The sequence below is a fragment of the Physeter macrocephalus genome, chromosome 20 (genome assembly GCF_002837175.3).
Source record: "Physeter macrocephalus isolate SW-GA chromosome 20, ASM283717v5, whole genome shotgun sequence".
Classification (NCBI taxonomy): domain Eukaryota; kingdom Metazoa; phylum Chordata; class Mammalia; order Artiodactyla; family Physeteridae; genus Physeter; species Physeter macrocephalus.
Window position 1 is genome coordinate 73,158,152 of NC_041233.1, and position 19,758 is coordinate 73,177,909.

The 19,758-nt window shown below is 47.3% G+C and overlaps 2 protein-coding genes, 1 long non-coding RNA gene and 1 pseudogene across 7 annotated transcripts in view; 3 read left to right on the forward strand and 1 right to left on the reverse strand.

Moving 5' to 3' along the window:
* EIF3A (eukaryotic translation initiation factor 3 subunit A) overlaps positions 1–7,059 on the forward strand; it is a 35,572-nt gene extending 28,513 nt beyond the window's left edge. For 2 of the 3 annotated variants that reach the window (XM_007111110.4, XM_028481518.2), the window contains 4 exons: positions 306–1,021; positions 3,644–3,845; positions 4,556–4,737; positions 5,833–7,059. In XM_007111110.4, the coding sequence (XP_007111172.1) occupies positions 306–1,021; positions 3,644–3,845; positions 4,556–4,737; positions 5,833–6,062 (1,330 nt within the window). In that variant the 3' untranslated portion in view covers positions 6,063–7,059. Of the gene's footprint in view, positions 1–305; positions 1,022–2,575; positions 2,782–3,643; positions 3,846–4,555; positions 4,738–5,832 lie in introns of those variants that run through there. The other variant, XR_003677587.2, reaches the window with a different exon arrangement.
* A 75-nt stretch (positions 7,060–7,134) lies between these two features.
* Positions 7,135–8,689, forward strand: LOC102980076 (voltage-dependent anion-selective channel protein 2-like; annotated as a pseudogene).
* Positions 8,690–12,116: 3,427 nt separating this feature from the next.
* NANOS1 (nanos C2HC-type zinc finger 1) lies at positions 12,117–13,090 on the reverse strand. The gene has a single exon (XM_055081125.1). It carries the CDS (start codon positions 12,987–12,989, stop codon positions 12,117–12,119), a length of 873 nt encoding a protein of 290 aa, XP_054937100.1. The 5' UTR covers positions 12,990–13,090.
* A 97-nt stretch (positions 13,091–13,187) lies between these two features.
* LOC102980376 (uncharacterized) lies at positions 13,188–16,773 on the forward strand. Of its 3 annotated transcripts, none has more exons than XR_008616183.1 (4): positions 13,188–13,438; positions 13,676–13,855; positions 15,003–15,136; positions 16,638–16,773. It is a non-coding gene; the product is annotated as an uncharacterized lncRNA (long non-coding RNA). The 3 variants fall into 3 exon arrangements; XR_008616184.1 differs by having other exon boundaries at positions 13,188–13,428; XR_447990.3 differs by lacking the exon at positions 13,188–13,438 and adding an exon at positions 13,493–13,589.
* Positions 16,774–19,758: the final 2,985 nt, after the last annotated feature.

Consider the following 19,758-nt stretch of genomic DNA (forward strand, 5'->3'; position numbering starts at 1 on the left):
CACGTGGGATCTTCCCAGACCGGGGCACGAACCCGTGTCCCCTGCATCGGCAGGCAGACTCTCAACCACTGCTCCACCAGGGAAGCCCCAGATACCTTTTAAAGGCACTTGTCTGCTTATTGGTTTAATTGTTGATGTAAGATTTTGGATTTTGTGTTGTTTTTTAGTGGAACATACTCTCTTAGGAGTAGGATTAATGAATTTAGAGTGAAGTGATTTTTAGAAGTGAGTAACATCACTCCCAAAAAGATCACCTGCTTTTAAGAAAATTTACTCTTAAAGATGTTTGGCTTGTTACTCTGTAGGGAGTGGAGACGTGGAGAAGGGCGGGATGAAGAGAGGCCTCAAAGAAGAGATGAAGATCGACCAAGGCGTTTGGGGGATGATGAAGAGAGAGAGTCCTCTCTTAGACCAGACGATGATCGGGTTCCCCGGCGTGGCATGGATGACGACAGAGGCCCAAGACGTGGTCCTGATGAAGATCGGTTCTCTCGCCGAGGGGCAGACGATGACCGGCCTTCTTGGCGTAATGCAGATGACGACAGGCCTCCCAGACGAATTGGCGATGAAGACAGGGGTAGCTGGCGTCATGCGGATGATGACAGACCACCTAGACGAGGACTGGATGAGGACAGAGCAAGCTGGCGAACAGCTGATGAGGACAGAGGACCTAGGCGTGGGATGGATGAGGACCGGGGGCTGCGCCGAGGAGGTGCGGATGAGGAGAGGTCATCCTGGCGGAACGCTGACGACGATCGTCCCAGGCGGGGCATGGATGATGACCGGGGTCCCAGGCGTGGGCTGGATGACGATCGAGGACCTTGGCGGAATCCCGACGATGATAGATTTTCCAGGCGCAGTGCAGATGATGACAGATTTTCCAGGCGCGGTGTAGATGATGACAGGGGGCCTTGGAGAAACACGGATGATGATCGGATCTCAAGACGGGCTGATGACGATCGGATTCCCAGAAGGGGTGATGACTCAAGACCTGGTCCCTGGAGACCATTTGTCAAACCAGGTAAAATTCTGGTATTCAGGAAACCAGATTGGATGCTTTATGGATGTAATCTGCTTGATGTGTTTGCAAATACAACGTGAAATTCTACACCAGCTAATCTCCACTGTTCTGTAGAGAATAGCAAGTTATTTCAAACAAGGAGCTCAGATCTCAGGTGACAAATTACAGTTTGATTGTTAAGTAAGAAGTGTTCTTTTCAACTGAAAAAAGTGAAATTTTAACAGATTTATGACAGAGGTTGGGCTATATTACTACTATTTTTAGATAAACTGGTCTTTTATCTTTCCTTGAATATTTCTGCAGTGACTTGTATGTCAAAAGCTTGCCTCTGAGATCTTTCACACCAAAACAAACAGCTTCACCCCCTTTTCTGCTTTAGTTATATATGCACTTTGTTTTCCTTCTTCCTTGTTGACTGCTGCTTTTTTTTTTTTTTTTTTGCGGCATGCAGGCCTCCCCCTGCCGCGGCCCCCCCCATTGCGGAGCACAGGCTCCGGACGCGCAGGCCCAGCGGCCATGGCTCACGGGCCCAGCCGCTCCGCGGCATGCGGGATCCTCCCAGACCGGGGCACGAACCTGGTTCCCCTGCATCGGCAGGCGAACTCGCAACCGCTGCGCCACCAGGGAAGCCCTTGACTGCTGCTTTGAGGGCCCTTCCTTCTATACCCGTCCCTAAGTATCGGTGTTCTTCAGGTTCTGTCCTGGACTAGCCTCCTCATATAAATAATGAAAAACGAAATATACTTAACTAAACATTTGTCTGTACTCTTGCCAACCATGGGGTTATGTTCGTGAGAGGAGCCCATTTCTTTACTCTGTCAGTCTTAGGCCTGCTCGTCCTTTCATACTTTTTATTATTCTTGGGTAATGTATACAGGTCTGTGACTTCTGTTACTGTCTTCTCCAGATGACTTCTCTCTCCCCTTACCTTCACACCTGTGTTTCCAACTTTATATCGCACCTGTAAGTGTTACTGACACTTGCAACTCAACCCATCAAAACTGAACCCCCCCCTTCTCCAGTACACACACACACACTTCAGGGGCACTACTGTCCATCTAATTGTATAAGATGGGAGTTCTTTGCTCTTTCATCCTTTTTCTTACATCTTTTCAGTAACCATTGTAATTTGTTCTAAGTGCAAATTTGAGCAGCTTCCTGCCCTTTATCCTTAGTGGTTTCTGTGGCATACTTGTGTTTCTTCTCACTTCATTCCACTGAAGCTTTGTGACTTTGGGAAAGCCACCTAACTTTTCTGTGCCTCCTGTAAAATGGGGACAACAGTATAGTAGATTCTCATTAATTTGTGATAATTATGTAATATAAAGTCAGTGAATACTGAACCATTGCTCTTAAGGGAAGTACCAGGTTAGGTTTCTGTGAGCCCTCTGGTCAGTTTTTCAACCAGTCAACACATAACCTTGTTTTATTTTTCTGTTTAAAGGCACTTTATTTAATGTATATTATTGATTCATTAGCATTGAACTTATGACCAACAGCACTGTAACTCATTCCTGAAAGAAGCTTATCTAACACATTTATTTTTTCCCTAAGGCATATCCATTGCCTTCTTGTGCTTGGGACTGCTGGGGCGTAGGGCTGGTGGCACACTTAAAAACTGAAATCACCAACAAAAAGCACAAAAATGTGAAAATGTGGCACTAACTAGATCACCAAAAGGCTACTTGTTTAAAGTAGGAGAGCTGCAGCAAGAAGACAGCATTGTCTTGTTTGACCTCAGCTGAGAACAGGCCCGTCAGGTGACTCAAATATTTCGCCACTCTGTATGTGTCTGCGAGTGACTTGTAAAAGTGCTAGAGTATTAATTTGGGGATTATAGATTTTAGCAAGTAGCAAATTAGCAAGTATGGAATAATCTACTTAGCTCAGCACTATGGGTAGGATTGAATGAGCTACTACAGGCAGAGGCTTTAGACTAGTTCTGTGGCACACAGTAATACAAATGTTAGTGACAATAATAATTATTGGCCTTGCAGCTGTAATACATTTTCATTGAAATCTCTGCTTCCTTTGGTTTCTTCTTGTGCGTGCGTGCATATGTGTGTGTACATGTATATATTGTTTCTAGATTTGGACATCCCATGGCTAAGTGTGAGATATTGAGCCAGGGCCAAAGGATTTATCCTGATTTCAGGACTTTTTACGGGTGGTAAATGGTGGGGGGCATGAATGTGAAAGGAAAGAGTCTTTAGTTAGAAAGGTTTTGAAAATGTTGCAAGGTATAAATGAACTAGTAATTGGGGTTCTGCCTCTCAGAGATCTAGATCCTATCCCTCACCCTTTGAGATTTCTGCTTAAATGAGTTGTCTTTACCGTCAGAACAGATTTTTATACCTGAAATCTCTGCATATGGAACATTTTTAACCCAGGCTATAAAAAGTTCCTATATGTTATATGTTAGAAAAACAATAATAGGTAGTCATAAATAGAGGAGTTGGTGGTTCCATGAAATGAGGTAAATGAATTTAGTTGGTTTTTTTAAATGAGGTAGAGTGTCTTAAATTAATTAGCATTTGTAATGGTGATGGATTAACATCAAGATTCATGCCTGCCAATCTGTTTCTTGAGTGGAAAAATTTTTTTTCTTTTTTAAAAACATAGGTGGATGGAGAGAGAAAGAAAAAGCCAGAGAAGAGAGTTGGGGTCCACCTCGAGAATCGAGACCATCCGAAGACCGTGAATGGGATAGGGAAAAAGAGAGAGACCGAGATAGTCAGGACCGTGACGAGAACGACAGGGACCCCGAGAGGGAGAGGGACAGAGAGAGGGACGGGGATCGAGAGGACCGCTTCAGACGGCCCAGGTTTGATATGCTATTAAAGTGTCTGTGGCATTACAGTTAGGATTCTTTCAATGCTCTCTTACGCATTCCCAACTATTTTTGAAAAATGGTGCTCATTCCCTTCACTCCCCCCAATTTATCGAGTAGAATCATAGTGTAGATTTAAAAAAATTTAGAGGTCATCTTAATTGAACCAGTTCCCTCTCTACAGAGTGAGGACATGGAGGCTGGAGCTGTGTGGCTGGCTGTGGGCTGTGTAGCTCTATGGCAGTGGAACCAGTCGAGGTTCTTCACTGCCAGTTGCTTTTCCCTTGTGGTTGAGGTCAGTTTATTGCCTTTAAATTATTAAAAGCCTCTTTACTTTTATTAGTAGTAAGAATTCTAGCTTACTTTCTCTGGTCAAAGTGGCTTTGTACTAATCTAGACCAGTACAGTTGTTCAGTATTTCCTGCAAGGATGAAAATGTCCTGTATATGTAATGTTCATATGGTAACCAGCAGTCACATTTGACTGTTGAGCATTTGGAATAAGTAATGACTACTGTGTTGGACAGTGCAGAGCCAGGTGTCCTCATTTGACCTCCATGCCTGAGGCATCAGTTTGAGGTCAAAAGTCACGAGTTTAAACTTTATTCCTGTTATTATTTGCTAACTTGGATATGATATATTCACTTAAAATTAACCCGTAGAGTCTAATGACAGAACTTAACGTGTCATTTTGAATGGCTACAGGGATGAAGCTGGCTGGAGAAGAGGACCAGCTGAGGAAGCTTCAAGCTGGAGAGATGCCAGTCGTCGTGACGATAGGGATAGGGATGACCGCCGTCGCGAGAGAGATGAGCGCCGCGACCTAAGAGAAAGACGAGACGACAGGGACCGAAGAGGACCTCCCCTCAGGCCAGAGCGCGAGGAAGGTAGACATGTTCTCTCTGTATGACCGCTGAACACTGAGAGCCATGATATATGAGGGAATTCGGGCTTTTGCTATGTCTTAAATTTGTATGAACACCAGAAACAAGATGGACAGGTAGATCTTTTATTTCATTTAGAGTTCAAGGTTCTCACAAACTTACTCACTGGTTGCTTTGTGAAGTTTAGCTCATCTTTAAATTCAAAGTATAGTAGTAGACTAATTCAATGGTGTAGTAAGCAATACCTATATTGATTTTACAAAAAGAGTTTATTTTATGTAAAGAAGGAAAAAAGTAAGGTCCTGGTAGATAAGCAGAAAGTATACAACATTCTTTCTCTGGAATTGTAACAATGGAAGCTTTAGTAAAAAATGCTTTGTTTAAAATGACCGTAGCACTTAGGTAGTTGCCTCACAAGCTTTTACTATTTGGTTTGTCACAACCAGATTGTAAGGGTATTTCTTCTTTGATAGCCATAATCAAATACATTGTTTCATTTATTTGCTGTTAAATCTTCAACAGGAGCCAAAAATCCTTTAAAAAATTTTTATTCAGTCAGATTTTTGTCACCTTATCCTAAATTTAAAAAAAACTTAGGACACTTCCCAGGCCGGTGATTTCTTCTTGCTTGCAAACTTATATTTCTAAGTCTGTATATTGTTTTAAAGGTTTTTCAGAAATTGTATCAAAATGATTAAAGTGTATTTAGCTTTTATTTTTTATTTTATTACTATTATTTTTTTGTGTGGTACGCGGGCCTCTCACTGTTGTGGCCTCTCCCGTTGCGGAGCACAGGCTCCGGACGCGCAGGCTCAGCGGCCATGGCACACGGGCCCCGCCGCTCCGCGGCATGTGGGATCCTCCCGGACCGGGGCACGAACCCGTGTCCCCTGCATCGGCAGGCGGACTCTCAACAACTGCGCCACCAGGGAAGCCCCTGTTTTTGTTTTTGTTTTTTTAAATGAGGATTCTCGATCACTATCTTCAGTACAGGATTTCCAAGTAATTTGAGGCATTCCTTTTGCTTCAGTTCTGCTTAGTCTGAGCTAATAGCATACAGTACAAATTTATTCTCTCTCCTTTTTTTTAAATTAAAAGTAAGTTCTTGGAGACGTGCTGATGACAGGAAAGATGACCGGGCAGAAGAGCGGGATGCCCCTCGTCGTGTTCCTCCTGCAGCTCTTTCAAGAGATCGAGAAAGAGATCGAGACCGAGACAGAGAAGGTGAAAAAGAGAAGACCTCATGGAGAGCTGAGAAAGATAGGGAATCTCTTCGTCGCACTAAAAATGAGACTGATGAAGATGGATGGACCACAGTACGACGTTAAGTCTCAAGATAATGGACTCGAACTCATGTCTTTACATAAGTTTGATCACATTCAAGGAATTATTATACTTGTGCTTCAACAAATCTAAAGTGGACTCTTTAATGTCTCACCATAACACAAAAAGCATGAACTTGTATTAATCCTATGTAATAGGTTGATCATGCACCGTATCCACAGAAGGTTGGAAAACCATGCCATTTTTTGGAATTTGAGGTGTTGCATTGTTTCATCAATCATTTGTTTACAAAAAAGAAAAACTAAAAAAGAAATTTAAAATGGGAATTCTTCAGGTATTCAGTAACACCTGTATCTTGGTATAGAACTGATCTTTTTTCTTTTGATTTTGAAATACCTGATATTAATTTGGAATGAAGTAAGATTCTATTATAGAAAATGTATTTGAAGACACTAAAGCAGAGAGCTGAAACAATTCTCACCACTAGCGGTTGAGACGTACCTCTAGGTATTTTGAGGTATTTACTATTTACGAAATTTAGAAAGTTTTTAGGTTTACTGTAAGTGCAGTAACCATTACACACACCAGATACAGAGGAATTTTCGGTAGATTTTACTTGAGGGAAGGTGAGTATAAACCAATTTGCAGTCATTACTGTAATGACAAGAATACTGCTAAAGTGTGAATCCAAAACAGATACAGCTTTTAAATTTTAAAGCATTTGGTAAACTGTTGCTGAGTTTTTTCTGTTGCCAATAGCAAACCGCTTTTCCATTTATGGAGAATTCATGCCTTTCAAGCATTTTAAATATGACAATATTTATAAATGTGTGGTTTGGAGGAATTGTTTAAATTGTTTTTCCTAATTTCCTTTCTCTTCAGGATAGATTCTTTCACCAAGTAATTTGTAGTAATGACTGTGTTGACTTCAATTTTGGAGTGTAGTAGCTATGTCAAAGATTAACTATTTGGTCTTATTGAAGCCAACACAGAACTTGCTGCTGTGTTTTTTCTTCAAGGATAAATAAAATACTTAGAGAATTTGTTTTAGTGTTTATTTGTGGTTACAGTCAAAGTGTTTTGTTTATAATGCTGAGCTTGCATATTCGGTTGAGGTTTTTTCACTCGAGTTTTTACCAGTGCTGTTAAATTTCTCACTGTTGGGTATCGAAGAACATAACCTAAATATAACAAAGCAAATGTGGCTAGGATGTTTCGACTAAAAGGTCCTCTGTTCCTTGATGAACCCCTTAGTTTCCTTGTAAAGCTGTCCTCCCTGGGAGTACAGTGTGTGTGCAGTGTGCATCTTGGGTTTTCCCCTGAAATTAGAAAAATCATAATTGGTTTCACACAATGTTAGTTGCAAATTTATATTGGCTATAGGCACTTATATTCTTCCTGGTGTGAGTAGTGGTGAGAATTTCTCTTGGTATAGCCCTAAGGCCAGAAGAGGGAGTATTGATGCTTTTTTAAAACTTAAATCAGATGCAGCTTCTCCTTTTTGACGTTAACAATGATAGAGAAACCACTTTTGAGCTGCAGCTGGACGCCGAGCGAGCCGAGCGGCCTCAGCTGCTAGCGGGGCGGCAGCAGCGCCTCCCCCTCCCCCCCAGGAGACCACCGGATCACCTCTCCCCTTGGCCTCGCCATAGCGACCTACGGACAGAACTGCCCGCAGCCAATGTGTATTCCTCCATCATATGCTGACCTTGGCAAAGCTGCCAGAGATACTTTCAACCAAGGATTTGGTTTTGGGTTGGTCAAACTGGATGTGGAAACAAAGTCGTGCAGTGGCGTGGAATTCTCAACATCTGGTTCACCTAATGCAGACACTGGTAAAGTTACCGGCACCTTGGAGACCAAATATAAATGGTGTGTGTGGTCTGACTTTCACAGAAAAGCGCAACCCTGATAATACTCTGAAATCCCTCTTGAAGACCAGATTTGTCAAGGTTTGAAACTGACATTTGATACCACCTTTTCACCAAACACAGGAAAGAAAAGTGGTAAAATCAAGTCTTACAAGAGGGAATGTATACACCTTGGTTGTGGTGTTGACTTTGTTTTTGCTGGACCTGCAGTCCGCGGTTCAGCGGTCTCTGGTTATGAGGGCTGGCTTGCTGGGTACCAGATGACCTTTGATAGTGCCAAGTCAAAGCTGACAAGGAATAACCCTGCAGTGGGCTACAGGACTGGGGACTTCCAGCTGCACGCTAAGGTCAATGATGGGACAGAATTTGCAGGATCAGTTTATCAAAAAGTATGTGAAGATCTTGACACTTCAGTAAACCTTGCTTGGACATCAGGAACCAACTGCACTCACTTTGGCATTGCAGCTAAATATCGTTTGGATCTCACTGCCTCCATTTCTGCAAAAGTCAACAACTCTAGTTTAGTTGGAATGGGCTACACTCAAGACTCTCAGGCCTGGTATGAAGGTTAAACCGTCTGCTCTGGTAGATGGGAAGAGCATTAATGCTGGGGGCCACAGCCTTGGGCTTGCCCTGGAGCTGGAGGCTTTAATCCAGCCGAAAGAGACCTCTGGGAATGGATATCAGAAGACATGGCCTTAATATATTTCCAGTGTGACCAGCAAGCTTCCCCCGCCTCCACCCAGGAAGGTGATCAAAACAAAGGATAATCTAAAGAGCTGTGTTTTAAGTATTTAGGCAGTTACTTGTGAGCTGGTTTCTAGTTGAATTGGTTATCTAGTTACCAATGCTGCAGCCCTGCAGTCACCTATACATTATTAAAATGTATTTAAGTGTTAAATGCGCTACCCACCAATAATGAAATAGACCTTTATGAAAACTGAAAAAAAAAAAACCACTTTAAAAACCATTTTTCTTGGGACTTCCCTGGTGGCACAGGTGGTTAAGACTCCAAGCTCCCAATGCAGGGGGCCCGGGTTCGATCCCTGATCAGGGAACTATGTCCCACATGCGTGCCGCAGCTGGGGGTTTGCGTGCCACAACTAAGGAGCTGGCAAGCCTCAACTGAGGAGCCCTCGAGCTGCAACTAAGGAGGCTGCCAGCCGCAACTAAGACCTGGTGCAACTAAATAAATATTTTTAAAAATTAAAAAAGAACAAACCCAATTTTCTTAATATCTGGATTTCAAACAAGTGAAAGTCTTAAAAGGTCCTCTTTTGTGAGGAGAGGGTCTTTCCTTTTGTAACAAGTGAAAAAACTTGGGGCAGTAACCTGCTCTGTCTTAAGTTACTAGAACAGGAGTGGACCTGGGCCATCACAGATGATAGGCCGCAGAAGACGATTCATTTACGCTGATTTGTTTACATGACTTACAGATGCGTGTCTGATAGTTATGTTTCCAGACTAGTCTGCAAACCACCCTTCCTGCCCAGACCCTTTTCCAGACGTCCTGTTCTCCCAAGTTCTTTGTCCTGGGTATTGGAATCAGAGCACAGGATAAAGGCAGAATAGTCCGCAGCTGCCTGTGATCCTGCTCTTAGGTTTCCACTCTCAAGGCCTCACAACCTTCCCCCCTCCTCCCAGTGTTTATTCACAGGTGTCAAAGGAAAGCTGAACGACCAACCTACTCACTGTCTTCCATGTTGCCAGTGGTTTCTGCATTTTTAGATGGGGATATTATTGCTGTCAATATGGATAGATCTGAGGGCAGAGACAGTGGCCAAAAAAGACTTGACATCCTAGTAGTTGTCCATAGTGGCTAGCAGGAGGAGGTTGGCACCTATATGGTGTGGCATGGTTTGGCTGTAGACTGATTCATGATTTCATAAGTCTAATTGAAATATACAGGAAATTAATGGAATGCTCATATTGTAGCTAAGAACAGATTAGAAAATTAGGACTAACACTGAAACTTTTTCTTTGAAGTACATGTGTATTTGTGGTATAATTTTAAAATATAAAGCAGTCTGTGCCTGCACAGTTGGTGAAGCTCTTTTGAGGATTCCATACTTTTTTTTTTTTGGCCAAATAATGCAGTCTGTTCTTAAGAAAACAAGTAATTTCGTCACACTATTGTGGATACTTTCTACCACTTCAAAAAATTGGGTTTCTTTTACCCTAAATTTAGCTTTTCAATTGTTTAAAACATGTTTCAGATTGAGAGTTGCTTTTAAATGTATTAGCGTGGTTAGTAAACTTTTCACAAGAGATCTCTACAAAACTGATATTCCCTGTTCATGCTTAAAATACTGGGAGTTAAAGTTAGCTGGAGAACAGGCAAATTTGGGGGGCTGATATGGTTATAAGTCACCTTAACCATATCTTCTGGTCTGGAGAATGCACCCCTCAGTTAGACTCTTGAAAAGGTACAATTAGAGCAGTGGCAAGAGGTAACAGGAATTCATGTTGACCTGAAAACTTAAAAAGCAAGTCTAATTTAAACTGGTATGTTTTCTAGCAAAACTGAAGAAAATAAGTTGATTTCATGGTTTTATTAAACTACTTGAGTTTAGGCCTAGTCAAGTGGATTATTTTTTCCTGACCAAGAAATCGTCCCGTCCATCCCCCCCCATGCACCTTCCTTTGACCAATAAATGTTCATAGCTATCCCCAGTGTTAGTTACAGCAGCTTCAAAGGATGTTCAAATCAGGCAAATTTGCTGCGGAGGAAGTTAGTTGTTTACCACGAAAGCAGTCTAATTTTTAATAACCTAGCTAAGCTCTCCTGGAACCTCTATAGACTCAATCTCTTGCGAGTATTTTCAGATAGTGATTTTATACATGTCACATGACTTCATCTTAATTCATTTCCATTCTTGCCTTCTATGTCCCGATGGTAGATACGGTGTGGTATTCGCTACAGTGGATTTGAAAATGAGGGTGGGAGGTTAAAGTAGGAGTCAAGCACCTTTGCTAAGGATTAGATTTCATCTCATTTATGGATAACTGGTGGGATTCCAGAAAGAGAAGGGTAATCTTCCAGTGAGAATGGGAACATGAGAGAGGCTGTGTTCCTTGTCTCCCCCGCCACCCCCAATAGTTCCTTTAATTAGTGCTTATACCAGTTTGAGGACTGCCTGTGATGCTTCAAGCCAACATAGCCCAGAGTGGAACCTTCCTGAACCCAGGTTATTACATTGACCTTCCAGAGCTCAAAGGTTTCCATCTTACATTTAGTTTGAGAGGCAACAGCTGGAATGAGCTTTCTACTATTTAGAAATCCTGAATTGAGCACTTCAGACAAGTGAATTAACACTACTCCCTTTTGATCTGAAGGATGACAAATGTTTTGAAAAACTGGAACGGGGCGGGGGGGCACAGACAAAAGGCCAAGTACCAGAGTTAAAGGCAAGATTAATGAATTAACATACTGTTACTGTATAAATGCACAGGTTTTTTTAAACAGCACCATTTTCAAGTGTGTACACAACATTATAACTTGGCACGACTTTTAAAGGTGGAAAACGCTAGTTGCTCGTTCAGTAATAAAAGACCTGGTACATAAAAGGATAAGGAGCTGTATTCTACCTGCTACGTCCAGCTAGGACAGAAACAAGCCACAAGGAGGGAACACCCACCCAAACTAATACTGGAAAGTTTACTAAGCCTTCACTTCATGATACTACCAGGCAGGGGGGCTTGCTTCGCCTGGAATTATAATAACTGATTAAGGACAACAGAAATATTACTTGTTTCAAACAATAAAAGTCATTTTGCTGACATTCCATAAAATCGCCAGTTCAGTTAAGAGGCTTTTAAAAAAATATTCTAGACCTAGTAAAGTGCCTCCATTCATAAAATTAAACATCCAAGATTAGATTGAGACAATTTCATACTGATGCGCATCTAAAATAGGTCGACGTATAAACAAACAGCGCCTCTAAGTTGCCACATTTCAGTTAGCGGAATACCCAGCCTTCACCGTCTGGATGTGCACAAACTAGAGATAAGTCAAGACTTTAGCGTCTACTCTCAACCGCTCTTCGACAGGAAAATAGTACCGTCGGCTTCCTTTGAGAAAACCAAGATGACATCTCAAGTTGAGCCACTGCCGAGCTCCATGCTCCCCAGCAGCAAGGGAAAAAGAGTGCGCAAACCAAATATGAGAGTGGGCAGGCGGCGACCCTGGTGGCGTCAGATGGCAGCAGCAGACCGGAGCCCGGGTCCTCAACGCAGCTTCTTACTGGGCAGGCCGTCCCTGGCGTTGCGCGGCGGCGGGCGGGCGGCGGGCGGCGGCGGCACTTTGGAGAGCGGGCAGTACTTGATGGTGTGTGCATTGTCACCGCTGGCGCCGCACAGGGGGCACGTGTAGCGGCGCAGCACGGGGCACAGCACTCGCCCGTCGGGTCCCTTCAGGATGTGGGTGGTGTAGAGCGCCACCGCCTCCTTGTTGTTCCGGCAGAACACGCACACCTGCAGCTCGGGCTTGAGCAGCCGGGCGGCGGCCGCCCCGGAGGCGGCATGCAGCCTGGGCTCAGCCGCCCACGCCGCGGCCCGCTCCTCGCGCGGCGCCACTTCGGCGGTGGCAGCAGCGGCGGGGGCGCAGCCCAGCAGCACGGCGGCGGCGCGACCAGCGAAAGGGCTCAGCTCGGCGAAACGCTCCTCCAGCAGCCCAGCCTCGGCGGGGTCCGCGCACAGCTCCAGCGTGCGCAGCTCCAGCGCGCCCCCCAGGTAGCGGCCCCGGGATCCCGGCTCGTCGCTGTCGTCGTCGTCGTCCTCGTCGTAGTCGGGCGGCCCCAGCGCGGGCCCCAGTGTCCCGGGCCCGGCCCCAGCGTGGGGGGAGCAGCACGACGAGGAAGAAGAGGAGGGCGGGGAGCCGTCGCCGCCGCCGTCTCCGCCGCGGGCGCAGCCGAAGCGCGGCTCACCGTCCACCGCCTTGGTGATGAGCGTGGCGAGCCCCAGGTAGTCGTTCCACGAGCTGAAGGGCTGCGGGTGCACCGGGCGCTGGGAGCTCACGTAGCGGGCGCTGGGCACGAGCGCCATGGGCGGGGGGGCACGGCCGCGGCGGGGCGAGCGGGGCGCCCAGGAGAAGGCCTCCATGGGCGGGCTGGGGGCCGCGCGAGCCGCCTCCCCGCCGCCGGCGCGGGCCGGACGGAAGGGACGCGCCGAACCTGCCCGCCGGCCTGCCTCGGGGTGGGGCCGCCTCGCCGCCTTTTATCCGGCCCCGCTCCTCCCCGTCCCTGGCTTCGTCGCCTCGGCCCTGCCCCCTGCCCTCCCCCGCCCCGGCCACCTCGCCCGTGCCCCGGACCGAGGCGGAGCGGAGGCGGACGCGCGGGGGGGCGGGCGGCCAGGCAGGCAGTGAGCGCGCTCTGCTCCGGCCCGCGCGGCTCCCGCGCCCCACGCGCTGCGCCAGCCTCGCCAGCTGCGGGGCGGCTTTCATTCTGGGAGTGGGCGGGCGAGGCGCCGCCTCGGGCCGCTGCGCTAATTGGCTGCCGAACTGAGCCCCCTGCGCCACGGGCGCCGCTCCGGACGCTGATTGGTGAATCGGGGTAGGGGGCTTGCCCTACCGCGCAGCTGGAGGGGAGGGGAACGTAGGGGAGAGGAGTACGGGAGGGGCGGCCGCTGGGGCCCGCCTTCGCCTGAGCCTTGTTCCCTGGGTTTGGAACCGGTGACCAGGCCTGGATCTCCCTCGGCCTGGTGGTGAGACCCACCTCCCAGCCTTTAGTGCCCTGGGCTAGCCTTCTGCCGTCTGAGAAACCCCTTCTCTCCTCTCTCTTTCTCACCAGCATCGGCAAGAAAAGACGTGGGGAGGCAAGACTTGGCGGGACCTAAAGATGCAGTTTTTAAGTCAGAGCAGCCCAGCAATCAAGTAACTTCCGTTTGCACAGCGTTTTGGAGAGCTTACAACTGGGTGAAATCCTCAAACAAACCTCAGAGAGGTTCAGAGAGGTTTTGGTTCTTGCCTAGTAAGTAGTGGAAGGGCGCAGGACTTTCCCACAGCACGACGCACCTCCCAACAGGTGTTCCGAGACTAGGTGGCCATTAGCTGGTGACAGGTGGGGATGCGGGCTGGGCCAGATAATCTTCCGGCCTTAGGACAGAGATTGGTGTGTGTGTGTGTGTGTGTGTGTGTGTGTAAACCTCAGAGAGGTTCAGAGAGGTTTTGGTTCTTGCCTAGTAAGTAGTGGAAGGGCGCAGGACTTTCCCACAGCACGACGCACCTCCCAACAGGTGTTCCGAGACTAGGTGGCCATTAGCTGGTGACAGGTGGGGATGCGGGCTGGGCCAGATAATCTTCCGGCCTTAGGACAGAGATTGGTGTGTGTGTGTGTGTGTGTGTGTGTGTGTGTGTGTGTGTGTAGCTCCCCACGCTCCCTGCCCCACCCCCACCCCCGGGTCGGGGGGCTGTATTAAAATCTGAGGTGTCTGTGTAATTTGAATAACAGTGTATTCAGCGTCACAGTTGAATACTTTGAAATGAATAAAATTTTTTTCTAAAAACTTGGAAAATCGGGGAATTGCCTGGCAGTCTAGTGGTTAGGAGTACGTGCTGTCACTGTCGAGGGCCCAGGGTTCAATCCCTGGTTGGGGAGTTAAGACTCCACAAGCTGTGCGGCAAAACAAACAAACAAACAAAAAAACCCACACCAAAAACTTGGAAAATAAATCAGAAGACTTGATTAGGTGGTTGCAAGGTGGTTATGTCCTTCCCAGGAGAAGCGGCAATACATTTTTTAAAAAGATGGAAAGTAGGAAAGGTATTAGCTACTGGGAGGATTCTTGTAGGGTACTGTGGGACAGGGAAAACGCCTCCTCTGGTGGCTGAGCTGGCAGGCAGGGTTGGCTGCATGGGGCAGGGCAGGGTTTTCCTTCCTCTCTCTGGAGGAGCTGTGGCTATTGAAACAAGGACTGGGAGGCTGGTGTCGCAGCCGTCATTAGCGGTCATTAGGCTATGCTTATGGGTCTGGCTGTGCCCAGCAGGTTTCGAATAGCCCAGGAGGGGATGTCCAGAACCTAGCGCTGGCACAGGTTAACATTAGAATGAATGAGTGAGTCAGAATGTTAGCAGTGGAAGGGATCTTAGGGATCATTCACTCCGATCTTACTTTACAGATGAAGAAAATGAGACCCAGAGAAGAGAAGGGCTCCTTTAAGGTCACACGGTGAATTTGTCACAGCCAGAACTAGGACTCAGGCCTCTTCATGACTGGCATGGTGGCCTTCCCACTATATCATGGAACCTGAAGGTATTTCAGACTTTGAGTCTGTGCATGCATCAGCAGAAATCTAGTGTAGCACACAGGGAAAATTGGAAGAAGAGAAGTGAGATGGGGCCTTGTGCCTTTGGCGTGGGCCCCTGCCCTCAGGAGCAGTCCAGAGGCCATGTAGCAGGCATGGGGAAGGCCTTGAGGCGGTAACGTGATGCCTGTTCTGGCCACCTGTCTGCATGTGGGGTGGAAGATATGTTTTTCAGTCTCTTCCTCACCTACTACTCCCTAACAGTTAAGTCCCCAAACCAGGCAGTGATATTCTGCACTTGCCAACCCAGTTCCTTTTCCAAGTTTGTGTTGGCACTCAAGTTAAAAAGCTATTCCTTTATTTCCTCCCGTCTCCCACCAAAAATAAATAAAAGGGCCCAGATGGCGTAGGGCTCCTGCAGAAGTGTGGCAGGTTTGCTGACACTGAACTCCGAGCTCTTACCACGAGAACGCTGGCCCCCAGAGTGGTATGAAGAATATTATTCTATAAATGGAAAATTCCTGCAGCCTGCATACTTTTAAGGTATGCAGGCTTTTCAAGTTCTGAAGACTGGAGCTACCATTCTGAGAAAAACTTCTGCAAGGAAAGTTTAAAACCGCCAGCTGCTGGGCCCAATCCCCCTTGGTCAGGCCAAAGAGGGGATGGCAAATAAGTGAGGCCTTCTTTCCTCCCTCACATGAATTTTTAGCCCTTGTGGTTTTGCAAGGGGAATAAACACTTTTAAGTGAACATGAATGGAAACAAATGCCTTGATTCGGAGCTACAGCCTGGGTGGGTGGGTTGTGGTGATTGTGAGATAGATGCCCTGGAGAGAAGTGAAAGGATGCTCATGTGTCCTGGGGCCTGGGTCCGTGCTCTTTCCCTAGGCTGCTCACCTTGTCTGCTGTTGGCCTTGCCCACAGGAGGTGTTTTGCCCTGAAAGAATGTCTGGAAGTGGAGGCCAAGTTCATAAAGGCTTTTTTTTTTTTTTTGGGGGGGACACCCCGGGGCCCAGTACACACTGTCAGACCGCAGAAAGGCTGGAGTGGCTAATGGAAACAAATGCCTTGATTCGGAGCTACAGCCTGGGTGGGTGGGTTGTGGTGATTGTGAGATAGATGCCCTGGAGAGAAGTGAAAGGATGCTCATGTGTCCTGGGGCCTGGCTCCGTGCTCTTTCCCTAGGCTGCTCACCTTGTCTGCTGTTGGCCTTGCCCACAGGAGGTGTTTTGCCCTGAAAGAATGTCTGGAAGTGGAGGCCAAGTTCATAAAGGTTTTTTTTTTTTTTTTGGCGGGTGACACCCTGGGCCTCAGTACACTGTCAGTGACCGCAGAAAGGCTGGAGTGGCTGCCTGGTCCAGCTGTAGGGTAAATCAGCAGTTACTTTTGTTACCAAGCACAGGCCTCAGATGAGCTCTCCAGCTCTCTTTGAGGCAGTGGAACTGACTTCTGAGATGTTCTTAGATGCTCCGATAGATGAAGTCTGACTGCCTTTTTGTTCCCTTTCCAGAAGTCTGGAATGAAACAGGAAGAGTCAGAGTGTGACAGTGTCTTCGAGGGATACCTTCAGATTGATGGAAGCAGGAAGACAGATCAGGATGGGCCTCATCTCAGAGGTTAGACAGCGTTGCTCAGTTTCTTCTGGAACGGGGCCTGTGTGGCACAAGTCGGGCAGGGCAGGGGTGGGTAGTGGGGAGGGATGCTTGGGCTCTGAGTTTCCACCTCTCCACGTGGCCCCCAGCCGCCATCCTGGGCCATTTCCTTTGCTGGCAGCAGAACTGAACCATGAGAGGCAACATACAGACCTCAGGCGTCTTGAGGCTCTTCAGAAACATGAGGTCAGCCCTAGGGAATGAGGCAGCTTGGCGGGTGTCCAGGCAGCTACAGAGATGCTGTTTGTCAGGCTCTGGGTTCCCGCTGACCCGCCTGCCAAGCTCTCGCGAGGGGCAGGAAGTGCTTTGGCTCCCCCCGCCCTGGGCCCTGGGTATGTCAGGGGCTCACTTCTGTAACGATGTTGACTTTGTGCATGTCATGCCTCTGGCCGAGCTCAGAGGGTCCCGGGGACAGGGCTTCTGCCCTTTGGGGCTTAGAGGCGGCTGTAGTGGGTTGAGAAGCCACGTGGTGAAGTGGCGGGAGCTTGCTGGGCCAGTGGCTGGGTTTTTATCTTGGTCCTTCTGCAAAGTCGCCTGTGGCCTTGGACGTGGGACTTTACCACTCTGGGCTCCAGCTCCTTCCTCGATCAGCGAGGGGGCTAATTGTGTAAAGTGACAGCCACCTTCTCCTTCTTGCTTTCTTAATTTTGTACCGGAACAGTCTCTCCCTCGCCCTATGTGGATGAGCTGTGATGGGTGTGAGCCAGCAGAAACAGCCCATTTTCCCTGATTTTACTAGGAGAGGGCTGGTGACCCAGGTCCGGTCCCTGAAATATAAGGGGATGTCTGTTAGGTGGGCTCTGAGGGAGTTTGCTCCCTTCTTTAAAAAGAAAAGAAAAAAAAAAGATCAGGAGCCTCACCTTCTTCTGGTCACTGGCAGGTTGTGGAGCTGAGGCAGCCCAGAGGTGACAAAAGTCTTAAGGGATAAAAAGCTGGCACACTGGTCATGGCTGCCTGGAAAAGCTATATTAAAAAAAAAAAAATGAAGCCTCGGTGACATTTCTGTTGAAGTCTTGTGATTTGTTACACAAGATAATTAAACATCTCTATTGTTTCAGCCACTACAAGCCAGGTATTCTTTTACTTGCAGCTGAATTCACTCTAATTGAGACGTAGTAACATGAAAAAAAATGCATTTGGGAATTCTATCTAAAAGGTGGGATACAACATTCTGGCCAGATGGAGGTGACAACCATGTCAGAATTGTGTGTGTGTATAAACGGGGGCAGGAAGAAAATCCAGAGAACTGAGAACAGGGGCTTTGTGGTGGCTCTTCTCTTACCCACCCTGCCTTGCGCTGTAGTCTCGCAGCTGATATTAGTAATGGTAACACCACGACCATCAGACCTGGTGCTTTATAGCGTCGTCTTGGTACCACTTACACGATTGCTGCACGAGGGAGGTGCTGTGATTGCCCTCGTGTTATCCATGAGGGGAGGCTGCAGCGCTCACATTTAAACCTGTGTCCCTCTCCAAAGCTGGGCTGTGCCTACTTGGATGCACCCGGTCATCCTCTGGCCATGGGGCTTCTGGGGCTCGCCTGGGGGAGGACGGCTGGGAACACAGGCAGTGAGGGCAGATGGAGACGGTACAAGGAGCCGCCTGGGGCCGAACTGGGCCCTTCCAGCGTGTCAGAAACTGTTCCCAAGGAAGAGCAATTCCACTCAGAAGCGGTGTGGATTTTTCTATTTATCTAGTAATGGGTACTTTGGTATAACGAGTAATCGTTTCTCTTTGTAACACACCCTCCCTCCTCCTAGCCATGTGGTTTGCTTATAGAAATATGTATCGTCCCAATTTTGTTTAAAGCAAGATATGCCTGGAAGCTGACAGCCCGAAGGGCAGATGTCCCTGGGCTGATGGTGCTGATAATAATAGAAGTAACAGCAGCTCGCACGTCCAGAGCCTTTACAGGCACCAGCATGAGCTCATAGTTTCTTAAATCCTTCCGGCAGTGCTACAATCACACCCTTTTCACAGAAAGGAAAATGAGGTTTTCGGAGGCTAAAAAAGTGTACCCAGCATCTCCCCGGTAGGTAGTGGGCGGGCTTTCTCCAAGGCCTGTGCTGGGAGCCACCATATTTCCTCAACCAGCTCCTGGCCCATAGACATTCAGTTAGAATTCACTACTTCCTGTCTCCCTACCTCCTCGCCTTCTCTCTGACTGGGACTGTCAGGCTTCTCGTGCTCATCCTCAAGCCCTGCTGTCTGCAAGCGGAAGGGTGCGAAAGCTGGGGCCCCTAGTGGAGGAGTTAGACGTGAAACGGCAAACTATGAGGTCAAGGTTGTTTTCCAATGGGACTGAGGGCTGAGGTGGGGGAAGATGAGGTCAGTGAGGGGATGAGACCAGACTGCCTAGCAGGGCTGCTGTGTATGGTTCTGCAGATTGTGCACTGTGCAAGGGCTTTGCATCTAAGGGGGTGTCTTGTACTTCATAGACGTGGTAATACATGTATGAGTGAATCTCTGATAGTTTTCTGGCAAATCGGGAGTAAAGTGTCTTTTTCTAATGGAATGGTATATTAGGACAGTATTCTGACAGATGGAAAAAGATGTCTTGTGGAAGAAGTACCTTTTCCTAATTTGCCCAAAGCTTTGACTCTGGCCAGAAGAGTGAAATGCTAAGATTTTTTTTTTTTGTTTCTTAACATCTTTATTGGAGTATAATTGCCTTACAATGTTGTGTTAGCTTCTGCTGTATAATAAGATTCTTGAAAGCAGGCCTTCAGTTTGCCATTAACTACGTGCCCATGGGCCTTTCTAAAGCTTCAGGTGAAAGTGTCTTTCTAATTGAGCTGATGAGGCGGGTGCTGGGCACAGTTCTGCCCTAGTAGTTACTGGTGGACCAGGGGCTCCATCGGGATTAACATTTTTAAGATTGCTCAAGTCATTTTAGACATCTTCTCTCGGTCTTACCTGACTTTCCCAGCTGTCCCGAGTTCCCTAGGGTTTCTTGGGTCCTGACAGTGCCTGTCCATG